The 23,539-nt window shown below is 36.8% G+C and overlaps 1 protein-coding gene across 1 annotated transcript in view; it reads left to right on the plus strand.

Annotated features, from left to right (window-relative positions):
* The window catches only part of CNTNAP2 (contactin associated protein 2), a 1,413,967-nt gene that overhangs the window by 107,029 nt on the left and 1,283,399 nt on the right, over window positions 1-23,539 (plus strand). The window contains exons 3-6 of the mRNA XM_040259921.1: window positions 1,455-1,658; window positions 6,162-6,346; window positions 11,197-11,340; window positions 16,200-16,464. Coding sequence (XP_040115855.1) covers window positions 1,455-1,658; window positions 6,162-6,346; window positions 11,197-11,340; window positions 16,200-16,464 — 798 coding nt within the window. The remainder of the gene's footprint in view (window positions 1-1,454; window positions 1,659-6,161; window positions 6,347-11,196; window positions 11,341-16,199; window positions 16,465-23,539) is intronic.

Genomic DNA, 23,539 nt, shown 5'->3' on the forward strand with positions numbered 1-23,539 from the left:
CCAGGCTGATTAAAGCTAACAAGAGAACTAGGATGTGTGATAAGAAGATATTCACGTCAGGTTTTCAACTTGCTGTTAGTTTCTCTCCAGTGTCTCTCTCTCTGGGTTCTCTGGCACAATCTTACCCCAAACTAGAGGCAGGCTTCCTCCTGGCTTATAATCCTGAGATAATTAGAGCTATTGAATGTGATTAGGTTTCCAGTGTGACTAGGTTTGACCAAGAGACACGGATTCGATCCCTGGGTTGGGAAGATCCACTGGAAGCGGAAAGGGCAACCTGCTCCACCAGCTTCTTGCCTGGAAAGGGCAAGAGGAGCCTGCTGGGCTATTGTCCATGTTGTCAGAAGGAGCTGGACACAACTGAACACACATACTATCGTCATTTTTAGAGCCAACGTGACTCGGTTTTCTACAACTTTAAAAGCTAAAAGTATTTTTATTGAAAAAGGTCTGATTAGGGTGACTAAGATTCTATTTGTACTTAAAATTTGATCTGGATTATTGCAGGTCATCACTGACCCATTCTGTGGGTCGGCAACCCACGAAGCAACTGTGCGTAATAAATAAGATCCTTTCATTTCCTATTTCTGGGGTGAATAAGAAATAGTTACTATACTGTTGCCCACTGTCTGTTTCTGAGGGTGGGAAAAAGTTGTTCATACTTTGTAAAAGTTTATATAATTTCATGTTTTCAGTGAAACTCCTTAAGATCAAACTACAACTACTCACAGCATAGATTAGATTTGTGTTCTTCTAATCATATATGGGTGAGACTGTCTTTTTTCAGAGTAGTTAAGAACATGGGCAACACACTTCTCTATTGGAAAGGCAAGGGGTTAATAAGGAATTTGAAACAGCCATCCTAAGAGCAGGGATAAAGCAAGTTAAAGTTCAATTCACTATAAACTCTAGGTACTACCATAAAGTTTACTGAAAATGTAGTATAATATTAAAAAATTAGAAAATTAGTATACCACAAACTCTGCCTTCTAAGATCCTTTATTATTATGTAATAGAAAAGACAATTTGTGAGCAAAATCTGTATTTAAAATCATGAACACTTACCCTCGTTTAAGAAGGAAAATATTAAAGTCTCATAATATCTCAGGGATTAACATTTTTACTTTTCAGGTAAACTCCAAATTTCTAAGTCAAAATTTTGAAGCATTGATGGAACTTATGTTATTAGTATGATAGTTGAAGACAGAGTTTTAAATTATTAAGGGTTTTCTATCATCATTCTGTACGAGTCCTTTCCATAAAATCCACTTCAAGACACAGAATAAAACAAAAATAGAAAGAGAAGGAGAACCCAGGACTAATGAGTTTTCAAGGAAAAAAAACCCTTTTTCTGTCATTTATTCAGTGCGGACACCCATTGGAAAAAGATATGCTTCACACTGAAGGTCAACATACAATAACAAAACTAAAATGTTATTTATTTCTTCTTTTAGGGGCTGATGTTATCAACTTCGATGGCCATGTTGTGTTACCATATAGATTCAGAAACAAGAAGATGAAAACACTGAAAGATGTCATTGCCTTGAAATTTAAAACTTCTGAAAGTGAAGGGGTAATCTTACACGGGGAAGGACAGCAAGGGGATTATATTACTTTGGAACTCAAAAAAGCCAAGCTGGTCTTCAGTTTAAACCTAGGTATGTTCTGATTTTTGGCACCATTCCTTCCATTTATTGGTATCCCTGTTAGTTAAATGCTAATGGTCTTTAATCCTTAAAATGTAAATTATAAAAAGAGTTCACATTATGTTGTTGTCAATTCATTTTCAATTCATAGTGCTTGATATATATTTATATACATACCCATTTGTAAATATGTATTCAACACCTGTTCTATGCAGTTTCGATACTAGCATTTGGCATACAGCTGGACACTGTATTATCTATTATTTTAAAACATAATCAGAAGAAATGGCCTCAAATACTGATGAGTAGTATGAAGTCAATTAAACAAGCTTGATATGATAAAGGATACTGTGTAGGCAAGGGGGTAAATATTAGAATATGTAGTGAGGAAAGTCCTCTCCAAGAAGATATTCATGATGAGGTTTCAGTGATGACAAAAACAAGCCCTGAAAATATCTGGGACAAAGCAGTTGAGAAAGAATCATGAGACTAAGACCCAATCTGCCCAAGGAATAAGATGAGGAGGCTAGTATGGGTATTCATAGGATAGAAGATGAAATTAGATGTTATTTTAAGAATGGGAAGCTGTTGGTAGACTTTAAACTGTATGGCCTCATGATCTTATTTTTAGAAATGTACTGAGACTTCTGTAAGAGAAAATGCTTGCATGAACATGAGAGTCACAGCTGGACTTCTGCCTGGTATAACTGAGATGACCACTGCTTGCAGAATGTGGCTTTCAGGGGAGATGTAGAAAAATAGATTCACCTGGGAGATGGTTTTGGTTGTAAAGTTAGTATGGTTTGTAATTAATTGAGTATGGAGTAAAAAAGAAAGGGAACATATAAAGAATAACCCTAGGGTATGGCTTGAGTTCCAAATAGACATTTGTACCATTTTTAGAAATACAGAAAGCCTTATTTTCTTTTCAGTTTCTTCTAATGGAAGAGTACTAATTCTTTCCAATAGAGAAAGTCTAGAGATCTGTTGGAGGGGGCAATGGCAACCCACTCCAGTACTCTTGCCTAAAAAATTCCATGGACAGAGGAGCCTGGTAGGCTGCAGTCCATGGGGTCGCTAAGAGTTGGGCATGACTGAGCGACTTCACTTTCATGCATTGGAGAAGGAAATGGCGACCCACTCCAGTGTTCTTGCCTGGAGAATCCCAGGGACAGAAGAGTCTAGTGGGCTACCATCTATGGGGTCGCACAGAGTTGGACACGACTGAAGCGACTTAGCAGCAGCAGCAGCAGCAGCAGAGATCTGTTGGAACATGGTGCTTTTTAGCGGCCTGAGAGTCGTCAAAGTTGAGATTCCATTAGGGAGTTCCATGTGTGATATTGCCAGGAGAAGGTGCTACATGAAGCCTGAGAAGAGACAGTGAATAGGAGGAAATATGAGTATATGGCATCACAGAGACCAGGGAAGGAGAAGAGGCTGTCCTCTGTGGTCTGCTGTGTCGAAGTCACCTAAAATGTCATTTACAACAGAAAAGTGAGGTCACTGGCAACATAATAGTTACTGTTGATCTACTCTCAGTAAAATAGAAAGAATAGTAGTTTTATTGTCGTCAGTTAAGATAAAAAGGGTGCAAATGACTATTTTAAGTATAATCAACTAGAAATGAAAGAATCAGAGAAATAATATGCTGATTAAAGAATGAGATGAAACTCAAAGAAGGAGTTACTATTCTGTTTTGGGCTTTTGTTGTTGTTTCTAAATGGACAAGCCTAATTCATGTTTGTATTTTGATAATGTAGTTAAGATTTAGTTAAAACTAAAGGGAAGGTCCACAAGACAGATACTGACAATCAGAATTACAATTTATGCAAATCAATAATATATCTATCCTCTTCTTGCTGGCCTAAAATTTTCAGAATTTATTCAAGAGTTGTTTGAAGGGCATCATATATTCCATATTTTTATGTTTAGTGATTTTAGAATTCTATAAAGATTTTGTAGTCTAGATTATATCAATAACTAAAATTTGCATGTTAAATGCATCCCAGTGGAAAGCTATAAAATTGAAAATTAGAACACAAAGAGATCCTGCCTGCTCAATTTTCTTATCAACATGGCTCTAACTTCCTTAAATATGGCTTGTTTCCCATATATTGCTTTTATTACTTTGAAAATCAGTAGTATACTAAAAAATACAATTTCAGTTAATTCTTTTCAGTTTATAATACTGAATATAGTGTCAACAAAGATTATTCTTCATTATAAAACTTTTCACATTCAAAATCTTATCTGATAGAAAAAATGGTTTCCGTAACAAGAAAACTATCCAGTAAAGCTGATTTTAAAATTATATAAAGATATTTAAATTTTTATATTGAAATTGTAAAATGAAAATGGGAAAATTCAAAAGCTGGGAAAATTCAAATAGAGAAGTTTAATGTCATTCTTGAATGAAAATTCATTCCATGCTATAATTGTACTAAGACTTTAGGAGAAAATATTAGCAAAAAATGTAAGGAAAACTCATTGAAGAAAAATTATAGTCTATAAACACCAAATGCTCAATCAAGCTATCTATGAAAGAAATATACAATAAAGGAATGATTCCAATTATTTCAAGCAAGTAAATAAATTTAAAAAATGATAGTATCTATATCAGTATGTTATGCAATAAAAAGGATCTTTGTCCTAAAAATATTTCAAGAAAACAATTTAATAATATATCTTCAGATATTTTAATTTTCTATATATTTTGATTCAGTAATCTTAAAGAAATAATAAGAAACAGCTCTAGAATTTCTGTCCAAGGATGTATACTTTGCGATGTTAGTTACAATTACAAATATTGAAAGAAAAAAGATTAACACATAGAAATATATTGGTATGTGTTTAAAATATCTGTGAATAATTTGGGGAATATTGACAGGCATTAAATTAAAACAGTAGGCAAACTATAAATGTTATATCAATATTTTATATGTATATGAATTATATGATTATATTTATATAATTTAAGAAAATGTCTGGAGGAACTAGACCACACTATTTTTATTTTAGTGGTGGAAATAAGTGATTAATGCTTTACATATTAATTCTTTATAAAATTGGATCATATCTAAAGTAATTTATTTTTTCAAACTTTTCTCATTTTTTTTAAAGTGAAACACACGGAGTAGCCTTTAAAAGCTGCTGGGCCTTATAAGAGTGTGATGTTACTATTCTGAAACATGAACTGATCATATGGCCTCATACAAAAAGATCATCACCATGTCATTGGAAAGCAGTTTACGTAGAGTGTTATTGACAAATTCATAACAACCATGGAAACACATCCACTCAGATATCCACTCTCAGTTTTAATGCTATTTCCTTAATACAGGCACAGCTAGATACTGCTTAGTCTTCTAGTCTAAATATTTAATGTAATAAAACTGAATGTATTCTTTCACTTAAACTTATTCTTTATTTTCTTCCTCTCCCATCCCTATGTACGTACACAGTCATAATCACAGTCACAGGGAAACATTTGATTTTATCACCAAAAGGGAAAAAAAATTCATATAGGAGATCCATAGAAAATGTCAGGTATAGGTGTATTAGCATCATAAATGTGAAAAAAGGAAACAATTCTTCAGTCAATTGTGTGTTTATTTTATTTCTATTATGCTATTTATTCTGAAGCAATAGTCTATTTTATAGCATTTAGTTTTGCCTGACCATAAAAAGCAATGCTTGATTAGACAAAATAGAAAATGGTATAAAATATGTAAACAGCATCCAGAGATGACCTTAATAAATATTTCAGACTCTCACAGCCTTCCACTCTTATTTATAGTCCTGTTGCTATGGAGATCTTATTTCAAAACTGAACTAATGCTACATATGTAATTTTGAAGATTTTTATTTTAAAGTATAACTTGAGTAAATTTTCCATGATGTTAAATATTATGTTGTGCTTAAGATTATGGCTTTAGGAATCAGAAAATATTTGTCATGTTGTATTTTCTTGACCAATAATAATAATAACAACAACAATAATAAAAATTAACAGGTAATTTTTAACGAACATTCACTGTATGTCAAGAAATAAATTCTTTGCTTGTACAGATTAATTTAATTCTCACAGCAACTTTGTAAAGCAGGTACTATAATTTTTCCCTTTTTACATATGACCAAAGAGAGGCTCAGAGAGCAGTCACCTTGGCCAGGATCATGGAGCAAGCCAGTGATGGAACAGCATAGAATCCAGGGACTCTGGCTCCAGAGCCCACGGGGCACTGATTTCATAGGGAATATACCAAACTTAGCAGAATTCATGGCTCAGTAATTGAAAAAAAATAAAGCTCATGGTTTTTAAGGGAACAGAGATTTCCCCATCTTTAATAGCTTTTATGTAGTTTGGACATGCAACTGTTTTTAAGTATCATTCCATGCTGGTTGTCCTCTGTAAGCTACAATAGCCAGAGACGCCATAAAAATGTCTGCCCATGGTGTAGGAGATGACATAGAGTTCTGGTGTCTTTACCTGGTTGCTTTTCCATTCACGTGATTCAGGAAGCAACCAGCTTGGCCCCATATACGGCCACACGTCCGTGATGACAGGAAGTCTGCTGGACGATCGCCACTGGCACTCTGTGGCCATTGAGCGCCAGGGCCGGAGCATCAACCTCACCCTGGACAGAAGCACGCAGCACTTCCGCACCAATGGGGAGTTCGACTACCTGGATTTGGACTATGAGGTAAACCTGAGGATGTGTAAGCTGTCATGCATCAAGTGACTGCTTCAGTTTTATGCTGTCTTGTTGAATTATTATTAATTATTATATACCTTCATGGGCTTCCCTGGTGGCTCAGAGGTTAAAGCGTCCGCCTCCAATGCGGGAGACCTGGGTTCGATCCCTGGGTCGGGAAGATCCCCTGGAGAAGGAAATGGCAACCAACTCCAGTATTCTTGCCTGGAGAATCCCATGGACGAAGGAGCCTGGTAGGCTACAGTCCATGGGGTCGCAAAGAGTCGGACACGACTGAGTGACTTCACCATCACCATCACCATATACCATTTTCATTTTATTCTCCAAAGAAAACTTACAGCTTCACAACCTAATTTATTAATATAGGTCATTTTATTAAATTTTAAATTGTTAATGAGTTATTGAAATATTTTTTAAAACTTACAACTAAAGTAGCATGTATTTGAAGAAAAGGACCATTTATTATGTTATCAGAGCCTTTAACAAAACCAGAATACATTGTCATAATTTTTTACTGGTAATTATAAATTGCTTGTTCTTGATAATATACAGTATGTTATATACATGATTGCCTAGTATTTATTAGAAAACATTGCATAAGAAATCCTACATTAAACCATTTATAAATTCATGACTATAGATAGTTCCTTTGACAAGTTCTATTTTCTCAGATATAAATGTCATAAAATAAATAAAAATACAGACTATTTTAAAGAGATTGTTCATAAATAAAAAGATATTTTTTACCTTCCAAATGACTGAAGATTAAAAATAATCAGTGATCATATTGGTCTGGTAAAAATACATATTCTTACAATACACTGAGAGGCATATAAAGTTTTTTTAGAAGAATTTTTTGGAGAGCAATTCAACTTTAAAGTGTCCATCAAAAATGTTAATCATAAGTAGGAATAAAAGTTCTGTAAAAACAGGTTCATCACTGGGGCACCCCTATGACTTTGCTGTGACATTTCAATGTGCCTTGGTCCCATTGTTGAAATTACAGATATATATATATATATATGTACACACACACACACACACATATATGTGTGCTATTGATTGCTGTTGTTCAGTTGCTAAGTCACGTCCAGTTCTTTGCAACCCCATGGACTGCAGCATGCCAAACATCCCTCTCCTTCACTATCTTCTGGAATTTTTTCAAACTCATGTCCATTGAGTCAGTGATATTATTGATATCCACCCATAAATCTTTTAGGACATAAAATGTACTTATCATAAAATAGTATATGAAAAGTCAGGATTTACAACTATATTTTTTATTTTCCTTATATATTTAAATAGTTTCTAATCTAAATTTTCTGTTATATGAATACATTACCTATATTTCTAAACAAATTTAGAATGGAATATGCAATATAAACTTTGATACAGAGACTTTTATTGACATTAAAATAAATTTAAGGTTATCAGGGAATAATTACCCCCAAAAAAACATCTCTTGAAAGTAAAAATGATTGTTGAAAGGCAAAGAATGTGAAAATTCCCCAAATTCCTATCTTCTCTAAATTAGTATTAATCTATCGGGGCTTATGTGACCTATCTCCTACAATCTGAAAGAATTTAAAGATGAATTATTCATTCTCCATTAATAAACTTTGAAGTACTCTAGAAGAGGTGAGAAATCCTAAAACATTAGCAGTGGGCAAACACAATTCCAATTTTCAAAAAAACAGAATTAAAAATTTGGGATCATAGTCCCTGTTGAGTTTGTGGTGAAATCTATGAATATTCATGCACACAGAATGCCTTCTATATGGTCAGCAGTTTCATCAACACTTCAGAGCCCTTCTAGATAGAATACCATGTTTGAGAACCTCACCTGTGGACTAAAATGCCTGAGACATATTTGTCAGGGAGGCGTAGAAAGAAATTTAAATTGACTAAGAGAGAGTCAGGAGGGACTCAACTTACTTCTCTTTGTAGAGCTACTGCCCAATTACTTTCCTTAGATACTGCAATTATCGGCAGATGGTGCACAAGAAAATGCCTGGGTCTACCTTTGTATCTCAACATGATGCAATTTTGGAGAAAATCGAGTGTATGAGCTCAAATTGGAGCGAATAAGCCTGGGTTTAAATCCCTTTTTGCCCCTCCCTGGTTTGTGTGACATTGGACAACTCATATTCCCTTTCCATAAAGTGAAAATAGTAGCACATGGCTTGTTTGAGAGGAGGCAACAGGGAATAACAGATATTACTACATATTATCAGTTATAATTAACTAGACTGCATATAACAGACACGTTTATTCCTTTCTCCTAAAAGGGGCCTGTAGGCAGTTAGCCCTGGGCTCATAAGGCAGCACCATGATGGTCAAGACCCCAGTCTCTTTTTATTCCAGTGCTACTCCATCCCCTCTGCAACTCACTCCAAGTTGACTACTCACTTTCCATTTTGCATTCCAGACAGTGTGAAGGAAGGGAGTGAAGAACACTGTGCCCCAATCCCTCCTTTAACTATAGTTCTTAGAGTCACACACACCCCTTTGGCTTAAATCCCATGAGACCAAATCTTGTTCAAAGAGGTTGGTAAATCCATATATTGGCTGCGGAGCATGTGCTCAGCTGAAAAGCAGTATTATTTTCTTAAAGATGGTGGGAGAAAGGACACCCAGAGGTATCTGGTAAGTCCTGTCTCACTTTCGAAACTCTTGGCAGCTAACAAAATGGTCAATGCACTTCTTTTTTAGAGTCAAGGTTGTCACTGAACAACAGTGTCATTAATAAGGCAATAATGTGAGTCATATCAATATCTGATTTTTAATCTAACAACTGCAGCTATTTTTTTTACCATGAAAATGATGGTATTAGAGAATATTTTGTTGATGAGGACATATAACAAGAAAGAAGTGACCACCTAATATCAAATGATGATATTTGAAATTGAGATTTAAACCCACTTCTCTTAATTGTAAGGAATCTGGTAAATTGAGCCTGTGATGCTTCACCAGGTTATCTTCTATAGGGTAGGACATGAGCTGAAGGTTGTTGAGAGAAACTGTAAGGAGTGTCTGAGTCACCATCCCAAAGGAAAATAGGAGTCCCCCAATAAAGAAACTCTGCACATTGAGGAGGAATAAAGCAATACTTTCAACTGTAATAGTATTTAGTAATATTATTCACAGTGTGATGCCGCATGTCATTAAGCATGGAAGATTTTATGACTATCAACTGGAGCAGAAATTGGTAAAATAAATTGTGGATAGGAAATTCAACACTCCATTAAAGTCTCAGTAATCCTAACCTATGGTATTAAGTACATGTATATAGCACCTAATAAGTTCAGTTCAGTGCCACTTGAAAATATTTCCCTAATGTATTTCAGAACACCCCTGTTTTTCCTTTTGTAGATTCCTGATTCTTTGTTGTGTGTTTATTCTTAGTTTTTCTCTTTCCTTCCCGTAAACTCTAAGGTAAATGATATATAGTATATATTCAGCTGTTATTAATACATTTAATTGCATTTTAAGTGTTTTTAAAATTTTTGATTGTCTCATAAACTATTATTAATTTGTGCTTTTTTTTCCCTAAAACTGTTTAAGAATTTAAAATGCATATGCACACTGCTATATATAAGATAGATAAACAACAAGTACCTACTGTACAGCACAGGGAACTATATTCTGTATCTTTAAATAACCTATAATGTAAAACAATCTGAAAAGGAACATATATATATATATCACTGAATCATTTTGCTATATACCTGAAATTAACACAACATTGTAAACTAAAAATTAAGAAACTGTTAAAGATAATTTTAAACATTTACATTAAAAAAGCTAAAATGTCAAAGCACTATAACAGAGGCATAATACATTCCTTCTAAAACCCAAAGATCTCTGCCTTATATATCAAATATAAAGTTTTGACATTGAAATATGTCTTTCATTTTCCAACCTTTGTAGGAAAAATTGGTAATTGAATACTACTTAGAAGAAATATAATGTCTGGATTATATATCTTGATATTATAGCTATGATTAATAGATTTATTCACTATTAGCAATACATGTTATTATTGGCAATACATAATTAAGTATAATTTTCTATTATATGAAATTGATGTTATAATAATGTAATTTGATCAAAGGTATCTGGAAAAATATATGTTCTTTTTTTATTGTGATTTTAACAATTGCTTGAAAATCATAGGAAGGAGCATTGACCTTATTCCTCAGGATTTAAGAGATCTATAATATCTTAAGCCTGTAGTTCTCAAATGATAGCCTCCAAACCCAAAGATATTTCTAATCAATATAGCAGTGAGACTTTTGGAACTATTTACTGTGCTCATAATAAGCCTAACAATTTTTTTACTCTAGTGATCATTAGACTCCAATGTCTAAATAGGGTGAATACAAGATTCCTTCCTTTGGGCTGAAGTCATAAACTTAATATATTAGCTCTGGTTATTTCATGATGACTAGTAACACTTATTGATAACTATGAGCATAAAAATATATGCTTAATATTTATAAAAGATGTTTGCTGTGTAAAATCTTTTAGAACATTCTCAGGAAAATTGATAAAATACCTTCCAGGTATTAAAAATGCTTAGAAGTTGTTGCTATTTTCTTGCTCAAGTTATAATCTAATTTTCAGAATTAATACAATCAGTATATACTTCAATAACAAATAATTTAATATGAACCAGACTTTAGAGGCATATACAGAAAAAATGTCTGTATATGTTGGCTGAGTTTACGATAACTGACTTTGGCCATGTTAGTAGTTTTGTCTAATTTATTGTAAATGTTTTTATTTTTTTAAGCCGAATACAGTGTGAATGTTTACATTTTATCTTTTTCTCAAAGATAACCTTTGGAGGCATACCTTTCTCCGGAAAACCAAGTTCCAGCAGTAGAAAGAATTTCAAAGGCTGCATGGAAAGCATTAACTACAATGGCATCAACATAACAGATCTGGCAAGAAGGAAGAAACTTGAGCCCTCAAATGTGGTAAGATTTTCCACCCCCATAATATCAGTTCCTAGAAAAATCAAAGAAATGTTGTTTTGTCTGGACTGTTAATGGACGACAGTATCATAGCATTTGTTATTAGGCTTGAGGGCTCAACTATATAAAACTAACTTTAGAGGTACCTGAAAATATGGAGATACTGAATGTACTCTAAGACTGGATACTGATTTTTGAGTTAAAATTACTGTAAATAGTAAATTTGCTTCAGATGGGGCCTGGAATTTTAGCCCCAGAGTTTCTAGATTTCCCATTACAGAAGAACAATCATCCCACCTGTTCAGCAGCCCTTAAATCAGCAGCCCTCTTGCCTGGAAAATCCCATGGATGGAGGAGCCTGGTAGGCTGCAGTCCATGGTGTCGCTAAGAGTTGGATATGACTGGGCAACTTCACTTTCACTTTTCACTTTCATGCTTTGGAGAAGGAAATGGCAACCCACTCCAGTTTTCTTGCCTGGAGAATCCCAGGGATGGGGGAGCCTGATGGTCTGCCATCTCTGGGGTCGCACAGAGCCGGACATGACTGACGCGACTTAGCAGCAGCAGCAGCAGCATGCTTCCAAATGTCGCATTGTATAGACTGCTACATTTCATGATAATGATTTAATTCAGTATTTTAAAATTTTAAAAGCCAGGAGCTTTATTAGTTGTTTGTTTTTTTTTCATGTTTCCAAAGCTGATTCACCTGGATATATAAAGAAATAAGCTTCTTGTCAAAGCTCTAAACATACTAAGTATTATGCAATTCAATAAAGATGGATTCGATTGGATAGTGAAGTCTGTGACTCAGAAACTCACAGTGGTCTGGGCTCTGGTGTGTGTGTTTTCAAGTTGAACTATTTCAAAGTGAAAATGTAGTCTCTCAGTCATGTCAGACTCATTGTGACCCCATGGACTGTAACCCACCAGGCTCCTCTGACCATGGAATTTTCTAGGCAAGAATACTGGTGTGGGTTGCCATTTGCCTGTCTACAACACCCTGTAAGATCACTATAAGAGAAACTTATGAATCTGGTATGTGGTTTCCTTCTGGTTCTGCAAGAGCAGGAGTTTCTTCAGTCCCAAAGTATCAGTGGGAAGATCCTGGGAATCCAGAGACCCATGTATTTGGAAGTCAGTGGGAATAGGAAAGGTCATGAGTGTTTGCACTATTTCTGACTTTGATGGATTTGTTATCCAAAATTTGAGCTTGGGGTTTTCATAAAATGAGGGGACAAATGGAAATGCCCAGTGAATAAACAGGAGTTCTGGTTGGATATAAGAAACTATAAAATAATTTGTTGTTTAGTCTCTAAGTCATGTCCAACTCTTTGTGACCGCATTGATGTAGTCCACAAGGCTCCTCTGTCCATGGGATTTCCCAGGCAAGAATACTAGAGTGGGTTGTCATTTCCTTCTCCAGTGGATTTCCTTGACCCCAGGATCAAGCCTGTGTCTCCTGCATTGACAGGCTGATTCTTTATCTCTGAGTCACCAGTGAAGCTCATAAAATAAGAGTTGAATGTAGAATGTTTTTACTAATTATCTTTCTTAAATTAATGATGAATTTATATTAACAGTTAAAAATTGAACTTTGGTGAAATGTTCTTACAAGATATTGACTGTAGGGAAAAATAATAGCTCCATGTGTAGGTAAAAGGTACTGTGTGAGACCTGTTACCTTTATGATACTCTAAGAGAAATACTACAAGGGAGATATTGTCATAAACATTTTGTAGACGAAAACTGAAATTTAACTTAGAAAAATAAGTTTCCAAGGTAACGCATATGAGTGGCAAACAAAGATTGTGGATTCACAGTATACAGTCCCAAGGTCATGGTTTCTTTCTATGCTGTGTCATTTCTTATCTAGAGCAGCATATATATATGTTATTTTAAGCTTTGGACAAAATGGCATCAGAATCCTTTTGTTTCCTCAGAAATTATCACCTAAGACAGAAAGATACAGAATCCAAATCATCATAATGCCCTTCCCATTATTTACACCTTTAAGAAGTAGTAAAGTGTTATTTCTGCCCAAACCTCCCAGTTGGTCCTCACATGTATCCATTAGGTTCTCAAACTATAGACAATTGCACTCTGGAGACTCATTCCAAAGTCACATTTAACCACAATATATTGTTGCTTATAAATGGTATTTTAACCTGAATAACAAAGACATTTTTAAAAGCCTGAATTATCTATAATTACATTTGTTAAAATGGAAGGAGCAGACACAAAAAAAGGCTTTTAAACAAAAATAAACATGTATATTAAAAGGTTTAGGCAGCATAGAGGCAGGCAGGACATTTTGCAAGTTGCTCTACGAAGGCAAATATTTACAGAGGAGATTTGCTTTAGAAGATGTCAGGTGTTAATATTTCTGTGTAAGTGGCTCAGCACTTATCCTGCACCATTCTCCTTACACACACCCATTTCCTCATTAAATGTTGACTCCAGAATCAGCACCATCACTTAGAACTTTTCACTTTGCTGGGAGACAGTCTCCACAACACAGGCAAGTGGACAGTTATGATATGTCGGGTTTTGTGCATAAGCAGTTCTTTTCTTCGGGAAAAGTAAGCCTTTAAAAATAGTCATCTAATCATCTGTGAAGATACAGGGCTTCCGAGGTGGCCCTAGTGGTAAAGAACCTGCCTGCCAATGAAGGAGGCATAAGAGATGCTGGTTTGATCCCTGGGTGGGGAAGATCCCCTGGAGGAGGACATGGTGACCCACTCCAGTATTCTTGCCTGGAGAACCCCATGGATAGGGGAGCCTGGAGGGCTGCAGTCCATGGGGTCACAAAGAGCTGGACATGACTGAAGCAACTTAGCATGCATGAACATGCAGATGCAGCACAAATTTAATTTGAATATTAATGGGGGGGTCAGCCTAACTTAGGTTAAATGGTTAATGTACTCAAATGGAAGAACTATGCCTCTAGGGATAAGTATGTGGTAGTGTTTAAGGAAACAATAAAGAAAAAAATGCCTTCAAATAATATTCCTCAAGATATAGTGGGATTAAAAAAATGGCAAAAAATGTAGATTTTTTTTTCATATCTTTAAAAGGAAGGTATTTAGATACTACAATATAAAATTCAGTGTATCTGAATAATCAGATTTCTTTGTACCAGATAGAGGAAGCGTGAGGGGAGAAGGAAGCTTCAATTAAAAGTTTTCTTTTCGTTTTATACATTCATGTCATTGTGTCTGAAAGCATTAATGTATTATGATATATGCACATTTCATGGGAATGTAAATGAGAGTTTGAGTTGAATAACAAACTAATTTGTTGTTCCGTTTCTCAGTCTTGTCTGACTCTTTGCGACCCCATAGACTGCAGCACACCAGGCTTCCCTGTCCTTCACCATCTCCCAGAGCTTGCTCAAACTCATCTCCATTGAGTCAGTGATGCCATCTAACCATCTCATCTTCTGTCGTCCCCTTCTCCTCCTGCCCTCAATCTTTCCCAGCATCAGGGTCTTTTCTAATGAGTCGGCTCTTCCCATTAGGTGGCCAAAGTATTGGAGCTTCAGCATCAGTCCTTCCAATGAATACTGCTGCTACTGCTAAGTCACTTCAGTCGTGTCCGACTCTGTGCGACCCCATAGATGGCAGCCCACCAGGCTCCCCCGTCCCTGGGATTCTCCAGGCAAGAACAGTGGAGTAGGTTGCCATTTCCTTCTCCAATGCATGAAAGTGAAAAGTGAAAGTGAAATCACTCAGTCGTGTCTAACTGTTCGCGATCCCATGGACTGCAGCCTACCAGGCCCCTCCATCCATGGGATTTTCCAGGCAAGAGTACTGGAGTGGGGTGCCATTGCCTTCTCCATTCCAATGAATACTCAGGGTGATTTCATTTAGCATTGATTGGTTGGATCTCCTTGCATTCCAAGGGACTCTCAAGAATCTTCTCCATCACTACAGTTCAAAAGCACCCATTCTTCGGTGTTGACCTTTCTTTATGGTCCATCTCTCATATCCATTGGAGAAGGCAATGGCACCCCACTCCAGTACTGTTGCCTGGAAAATCCCATGGACGGAGGAGCCTGGTAGGCTGCAGTCCATGGGGTTGCTAGGAGTCGGACACGACTGAGCGACTTCCCTTTCCCTTTCCACTTTCATGCATTGGAGAAGGAAATGGCAACTCATCCAGTGTTCTTGCCTGGAGAATCCCAGGGATGGAGGAGCCTGGTGGGCTGCTGTCTATGGGGTTACACAGAGTCGGACACGACTGATGTGACTTAGCACCTCATATCCATATGACTACTGGAAAAACCATAGCTTTGACTAACTAGTTAATATTAATTCATGTATATTAGTTATGGAGATAAGACTCAAGAATATTTGCCCCATCCTAGTTTAATAAACAGCAACCAAGGGATCATCATTCCCAATGAGACTAGATTTATATATTAGTAAGTAATTGACCAAGGCCATCCAAAAGAAAACAGAGGCATCTCCTTCCTACAACCGTCAGTTGTGGGGGAGGAGGAAGCAGCTCTTTGCTTTCTTCAGAAAGTCCAGTGGTCCACTCCCAAGCCCACCACACAGGTATGTATCCATTCCATAGCCAGCCCATCACACTAGGCTGTGTTTGTCAAATCCATGATGCAAGGTGCTTGTATGAATCCCGCAGTCTGATAGCCAGCTGCTGAACTCTGTTAGCTACAGCAGAAAGGACATGCCAGGACATGTCCTTTCAAGGACACATGAATGTCACATGACTGCAGGTGGGAATTGCACACACCTCAAGCTCGGCTTTGAAATGTGTACAACTCTCACTTGGTCAGCTGTCTTACGTGGGTGCTTATTTTACTCTACATTTTCCTCAAAGCATGCCCTTCTGTCTTCCAGGGAAATTTGAGTTTCTCGTGTGTGGAGCCTTACACAGTACCTGTCTTTTTCAACGCTACCAGTTATCTGGAGGTGCCCGGACGGCTTCACCAGGACCTGTTTTCGGTCAGCTTCCAGTTCAGGACTTGGAACCCCAATGGGCTCCTGCTTTTCAGTCATTTTGCCGATAACTTGGGCAACGTGGAGATTGACCTCACTGAAAGCAAAGTCAGTGTTCACATCAACGTCACGCAGACCAAGATGAACCAGATAGACATTTCATCAGGTCAGTGAATCTATCCGATGCCCACGCCTGAAACTGCTGTTGTGATTTCCACAGCTAGGGGGTTATGTTTTTACTTTGTTGTTGGCACACTCTCGTGATTATGTTTGGATTCAGACTCTGAGATCTTTCCTTGGCCTCCCTGAGTGCAGACTGAATGAGGGAAACTTAGAAACGCTGAGAGGATGAGGGTAGGCGAGGAGGAAAATTGGTTGGGACCGTCTTGACAGGACTGCAATCGTTTCCTTTTTACACATGCTAGTCCCTCTTGCATAGAGCAGTGGATATTCCTCTAAGTTAAGATCGTATGTTTAAAAACAAAGAATGTTTGTTTTATTAACCTAAGAGCACTTGATATCTTTTGACTTTATGGACCTTCACATTCCTTTTACTATGAGTAATAAGGTTGTGTTGTTGTAAATTATGACTTTAAAGGTAAGTTCTACTGCTTGAATCAAAAGCTCAAAGTGGTCTTCTAAATGTATGCAAAGTATTAGGGGGAAAAAAGGGAAATGAGTACAAAGAAGAATGACAAGAGATAAGTATCAACCTAAGGAAGACTGGCCTGGCTAAGTAGAGTGATTTTTAAACTTGACAGTATAGTGGCAGAATAAATGGAGACTTAGGTAATATTGTTGTTATTTGAATAAACTTGTTGACCTTGGAATAGTCCTTGAATATGATGGCAAGAAAGAAAGATGATATTGCCAAATGAGATATCATAAACAAAGAAAATAATATCTGATATGGGACTGAAAAATAGTAAAAAAACAGAAATCATCAAATATCTCTAGATGTTTCTTGAAAGCAGTGTTTTAAGTACGTACTTATTCTAAGTAATGAAGTACTTAGAAATGGAAGATGGGAGGAAAAAGAGTATTTCCTGAGCCTCTAGTACAGATGTACCAAATACTGAGAGAAAGTTCCTAACAGAAGGCTCCACTGTGTGACTGTGAGCTCTGATTTCTAAATATTCTGTGTTCACTCATGACACTATTATGATCGGGTCCATCTCATTTCTCCTCTACGCTATCAGCTCCTTGAAGGCAGAGACCATGCCCCTGCACGTAGAGCAATGTCTCTAACATAAGAGATGCTCCAAGAATGTTTGCTGAAATCAGCACTGCGGCTCCATGAACTAGTGTTTACAGAATATCTCCTGCTTGAGGATATGTGCCTTTTCCTACAATAGGCTGTGTGTTTTTGTATGAGCTGGCTGTGTGGTCTATTACAGAAAAGGACTCGAGGAAGACATGGAAGCCCTTATGTCACAGGTGTATCTGAATAATTGAAATCAAAAGCTATTGTAAAATACCTGGATATTTACTTTTTCATTTTTTGCATTGTTAGTTTTGCTTTTTCTCTGAAAGTTCATAGTGAAAATGATTGATCACCATATTTTATCACTGCATCTCAGTATAAATTCATGTGGGGAGAGTTAGAGCAAATAGAAATTATCTGGAGAGACCAGAATAGCACATAAAACAGATACACATACAAATATTTACCACCGTTGAAAAACTCCCCACTAGATTCTGTTAAAATTGATGTTTAGGCATTTAATGCCTAAACACATAAAAATACAAGAATGAAGTCCGCCCTCCTGGAAATCGCTGAGAAAACCCAACCTCCTGGTGGTTTTCCATGTAACAAGTACCATTATAATTAAAAGAATAGGATTTAAACATAGTGATCAATAAACATTTGCTAATTGAATGTGGTCTAATTTAGGACCCCAGGATACTCTCAATTAATTTAAAATGTGTTTATTAAAATATAAAATAATAAAGGAATACAATATACAGCAACTAATTTACCTTAATGTGTGTGTATGCTCAATTGCTCAGTCATATCGAACTCTTTGTTACCCCGTGGACTGTAGCCTGCCAGGCTCTGCTGTCTATGGGATTTTGGGGCAAGAATAGTGGAGTGGGTTACCGTTTCCTCATAAGTTTCCTTAAATATGATAAAAGTAAACTTTAGATGTTTTTGTTAATTTATCTTAGAATCTGTGCAAATTAAGGAAAACAGGATTTGATATTTGAATTTTTCTGTAGTCTCATTCCTATATAGTCTAATGAAATATTTACGTTTCAAAGATTTCCATTTTTCCCATACATAGAGTACACTGATATTTGCTTATATCTACCCTATTCTTTATATGAAGTATAGTTGACTTTTATTATTGTGTTAGCTTCAGGCTTCAGGTGTATAAGAAAGTGATTCATATGCATATATATATATATATATATGTGTGTGTGTGTGTGTATTTCTTTTTTAGAATATTTTTCCATGTAGACTATAATAAGATATTGGATATAGCTCCCTGTGCTATACAGTTAATTGTTATTGCTTAACTATTTTATGTATAGCAGTGTGTTTATTAATCCCGTACTGCTAATTTATCCCCCCACTCTTTTCCCTTTGGTAACCATAATTTTGTTTTCCATATCTGTGAGTATATTTCTATAAATAAGTTCATTTGTATCTTTTTTAGAGTTAAGATATAAGTGATACCATACGATCTTTTCTTTTTCTGTCTGACGTAGTATGGTCATTTCTAGGTCCATGCATGTTGCTGCAGATGGCATTATTTCGTTCATTTTTATGGCTGAGCAGCAGCATATACCACGTATTCTTTTTCCACTCATCTGTCAGTGGACATTTATGTTGCTTCTATGCTTTGGTCGTTGGAAATAGTGTTGCAGTGAACACTGGGGTGCATGTGTCTTTGGGATTTAGAGGTTTTGTCTTTTCCAGATAAATGCCAAGTGGCGAGATTGCTGGATCAAATGGTAGCTCTATTTTTAGTCTAGAGCCTGTCCCTACTGTTTCTAGTTTGTTGAGGAGCCTCCAGACTGTTCTCCATTGTAGCTCCATCAATGCACCATCCCACCAACTGTGCGGGAGGGTTCCCTTCTCTCCATGCCCCTTCAGCATTTATTGGCCACAGATTGTCTGATGATGGCCTTTCTGACTGGTGTGAGGTGATAATTCATTGTCGCTTTGATTTGCATTTCCCTAATAATCAGTGATGGTAAGCATCTTTGCATGTGCCTGTTGGCCATCTGTCTTTGGAGAAATGTCTCATTAGGTCTTCGGTCCATTTTTTGATTGGGTTGTTGTTTTGATGTTGAGTTGTATGAGCTATTTATTTATTTTGAAAATTAAGCCCTCGTCAGGTACACTGTTTGCCATTATTTTCTCCTATTCTGTAAGTAGTCTTTTCATTTTATTTATGGTTTCCTTTCCTATGTAAAAACTGGTATGTTTAATTAGGCCTCATTTGCTTATTTTTGCTTTTATTTCTTTTGCCTGGGGAGATTGAGCTAAGAACATATTACTGCAATTTATGTCAGAGAATGCTTTGCCTATGTCCTCTTCTAGGAGATTTATTGTATCTTGTCATATTTAATTCTTTAAGCCATTTTGAGTTTATTTTTGTCATGGTGTATACTTAAATTTCCAATATGCAGTATTGTTAGCTAAAATCACCATGCTATAGATTCCCCTGGACATTTTCGTCTCCTTACTGAAAACTGGTACCCTTTGACTGCTATACAACAAGCCCCTGGCAACCACCATCATTCTACTCTTTGATTCTATGACTTCTAGTTTAGGATTCTACATGTAAGTGAGGTCATACAGTATCTGTCTTTCTCTGACTTGTTTCATTTAGCACAGCATCCTCCACATTCAAATGATTTTGACCAAAACAATGAGAAAGCATTTTATATTATACTCAATACCTACTGAAACAAAGTTTTCATGAAACATAATTTACCTTTTGCTTTAATGTGCTCTCATAATTTTGTTTTCTCTTCTGTTGCTCTTCAATTTAAAAAAAATTACCGTGATCCATTAAGTGATTTCATGACCTAAAAACAAGCTGCAACCCATAATTAGAAAAACACCAACCTATGGACTGGTCTTCTCATTTGAAAAGTTGGGATTTTTTTAAATTCTAATTGCCTGAGAGTATTTATGCCATCAATTCATAATGGAGAACTAAATGTATCTTCCAGAAACAATATTATAATATTGTAACAGTAGGGAAAAAAAAAAGTATTCTTGTGTATTACTGTCTGATACATAGCCAAACAAAACACACACATACACAGACACACACACACACACAAATAATCTGAATACCATTTGAAATAAAGTTTTTAATTGCAAAATGCATTAATTTTATGCCCTAATTACAAATAGATGCTTAGAATACACTGTAAAGTTTTCATCTCTCTGTTAATAAGGTGATGGAAAGTGGCTTAGCATTTATATGGAGAAAGGAACATGATTTCTGTTAGTGACCTTTCTCACCTATTGAAAAAAAAATCAATTTCTATCTATGAAAACAAAACCTTTTAGAAGAATCATTCAGAATATGCCCTCCTCCTAAATCAACTGTTTGCTAAGTTGAAGTGTTCAAACCTCTTTGTTTTGTTTATGAGGAGAGTGCAAATGTGGGTGCATGCTAAGTCGCTTCAATCTTGTCTGACTATGTGTGACCCCATGGACTGTAGCCCACCAGACTCCTCTGCCCATGGGATTCTCCAGGCAAGAATACTGGAGTGGGTTGCCATGCCCTCCTCCAGGGGATCTTCCTGACCCAGGAACCTGGGTCTCTTGAATTGCAGGCAGATTCTTTACCATCTGAACCACCAGGAAAGCCTCACATTGCTTCAATTATCAAATGGCTTCTTAATAACCACACTGCTTCAGAAACTTGTTCTCAGTAAATATCAGCTCTGTATTCCTGTCTCCAAAGGGAAACTTCCTGGGGCCTTGCTTTATTTCTGTTTTGCAGGACAATTTCCTTTGTAAACCTTTGATAAATTTCCATTTGGGTCCTTTAAGGGAAAGTATCTTAGTCTACCGAAACTGCTTAACAAAATCTGTTAACTATGTTGTTTTTACACACACACACACACACACACACACACACACAGAGTCTGGTCTAGCTGTGTTGAGAGTCTTCTTCCTGGTTGCAGACTGCAGACTTCTTGCTGTGCTCTCATGAGGGCGTTGGGCCATAAAGAAGGTTGTGTGTGTGTTAAGTCGCTTCAGTCGTGTCCAACTCTTTGCAGCCCTATGGACTGTAGCCCACTAGGCTCCTCTGTCCAAGGGATTCTCCAGGCAAGAATACTGGAGTGGATTGCCATTTCCTTCTCCAGAGGCTCTTTCTGACCCAGGGATCAAACCCACCTCTCTTTATGTCTCCTGCATTGAGTGCTGAAGAATCGATGCTTTCGAATTGTGGTACTGGGAAAGACTCTCGAGAGCCCCTTGAACAGCAAGGAGATCAAACCAGTCAAAGGAAATTAACGCTGAATATTCATCAGAAGGACTGATGCTGAAACTGAAGCTCCATCTGATATAAAGAGCTGTCTCATTATATAAGAGCCTGATGTTGGGAAAGATTGAAGGCCAAAGGAGAAGAGGGCAGTAGAAGATAAGATGTTTCAATAGCATCACTGACTTGATGGAAATGAATTTGAACAAACTCTAAGAGATGGTGAAGAACAGGGAAGTCTGGTGTGCCACAGTCTACAGGGTCACAGAGAATCAGACATGACTCAGTGATTGAACAACAGCAACAACAAACACATGGTTAAAGGGATGATCTGTGCTGTCTTCTTTCTAATAACTCTAATCCCATTCCTGAGGGCTCCACCCTGCTGACCTGAGGATATCAAAGCCCCATCTACTAATACTGTCATTCTGGGCATTAGGATTTCAACACATGAATTTTAACACACATCCAGACCATAGCCTAAGGAATAGACATTTTCTTGGCTTTGTGCATAGCTGGGAAATGTGCTGGCAAATACTGGCAAGTTCCTAGTTCAATCTCAGCAAATGCATTTCCCAGGGACTGCTCCTGGCACTGTCTATTCTAAACAATTAGAATATCTCTTGATTTTCAAACATTTGAAAATGTAGTTAGTATATTAATATTAGGAAGAATTGATCCATATACCAGTTTCTAAGTTCAGTGATAATTTGCATCATGAGATTTATTTTTCCTCACATAAGAAAAAAGAGTGTTATTCATTCATGTCCAACTTTTTCAGACCCCATGGACACTAGCCTCCCAGGCTCCTCTGTCCATGGAATTCTCCAGTCAAAAATACTGGAGTGTACAGTCATTCCATTCTCCAGGGGATCTTTCTGTCCCAGGGATGGAGCCCAGATCTCCCACATTGCACACAGATTCTTACCATCTGAGCCTCGAGGGAAGCCTCAAGGAAAAAAGGTTGTTATAATATTTTTATGTTTTAAGTTATTGAGAATTGATTTTCAGCTCTATAATTTCAAACTCCATATAATTTTATAGTTTTCTTAAAATAAATTTCTATAACTCAAAAATTAAGTAATGTTTAGGCATTACTTCACATACTTCAAGTGATTTGTTTTACATTGCTTTATAGCAAAGTGGAGAATTATTTGACAATATATATTATATTCCTTAATTCAAATTTAAGCCATAGTTTTTTAGAAGCTGAACATATTAGGAGTCTTGGCATATCATTTAATTAAATTTGAGTCATGATGATTTGGGCTTCCCTCATGGCTCAGCTGGTTAAGAATCTGCCTGCAATGCAGGAGACCTGGGTTTGATCCCTTGGTTGGGAAGATCCCCTGGAGAAGGGAACAGCTATGCACTGCAGTATTCTGGCATGGAGAATTCCATGGACTGTATAGTCCATGGGATCTCAAAGAGTTGGACATGACTGAATGAGTTTCAGTAAAGACGTACATTGATATATTATCACAGTTCAGTTCAGTTGCTCAGTCGTGTCCAACTCTTTGCGACCCCATGAATCGCAGCACGCCAAGCCTCCATGTCCATCACCATCTCCTGGAATTCACTCAGACTCACATCCATCGAGTCGGTGATGCCATCCAGACATCTCATCCTCTGTTGTCCCCTTCTCCTCCTGCCCCCAATCCCTCCCAGCATCAGAGTCTTTTCCAATGAGTCAACTCTTTGCATGAGGTGGCCAAAGTACTGGAGCTTCAGCTTTAGCATCATTCCTTCCAAAGAAATCCCAGGGTTGATCTCCTTCAGAAT

The sequence above is a fragment of the Oryx dammah genome, unplaced genomic scaffold (assembly GCF_014754425.2).
Source record: "Oryx dammah isolate SB20612 unplaced genomic scaffold, SCBI_Odam_1.1 HiC_scaffold_18, whole genome shotgun sequence".
Lineage (NCBI taxonomy): Eukaryota > Metazoa > Chordata > Mammalia > Artiodactyla > Bovidae > Oryx > Oryx dammah.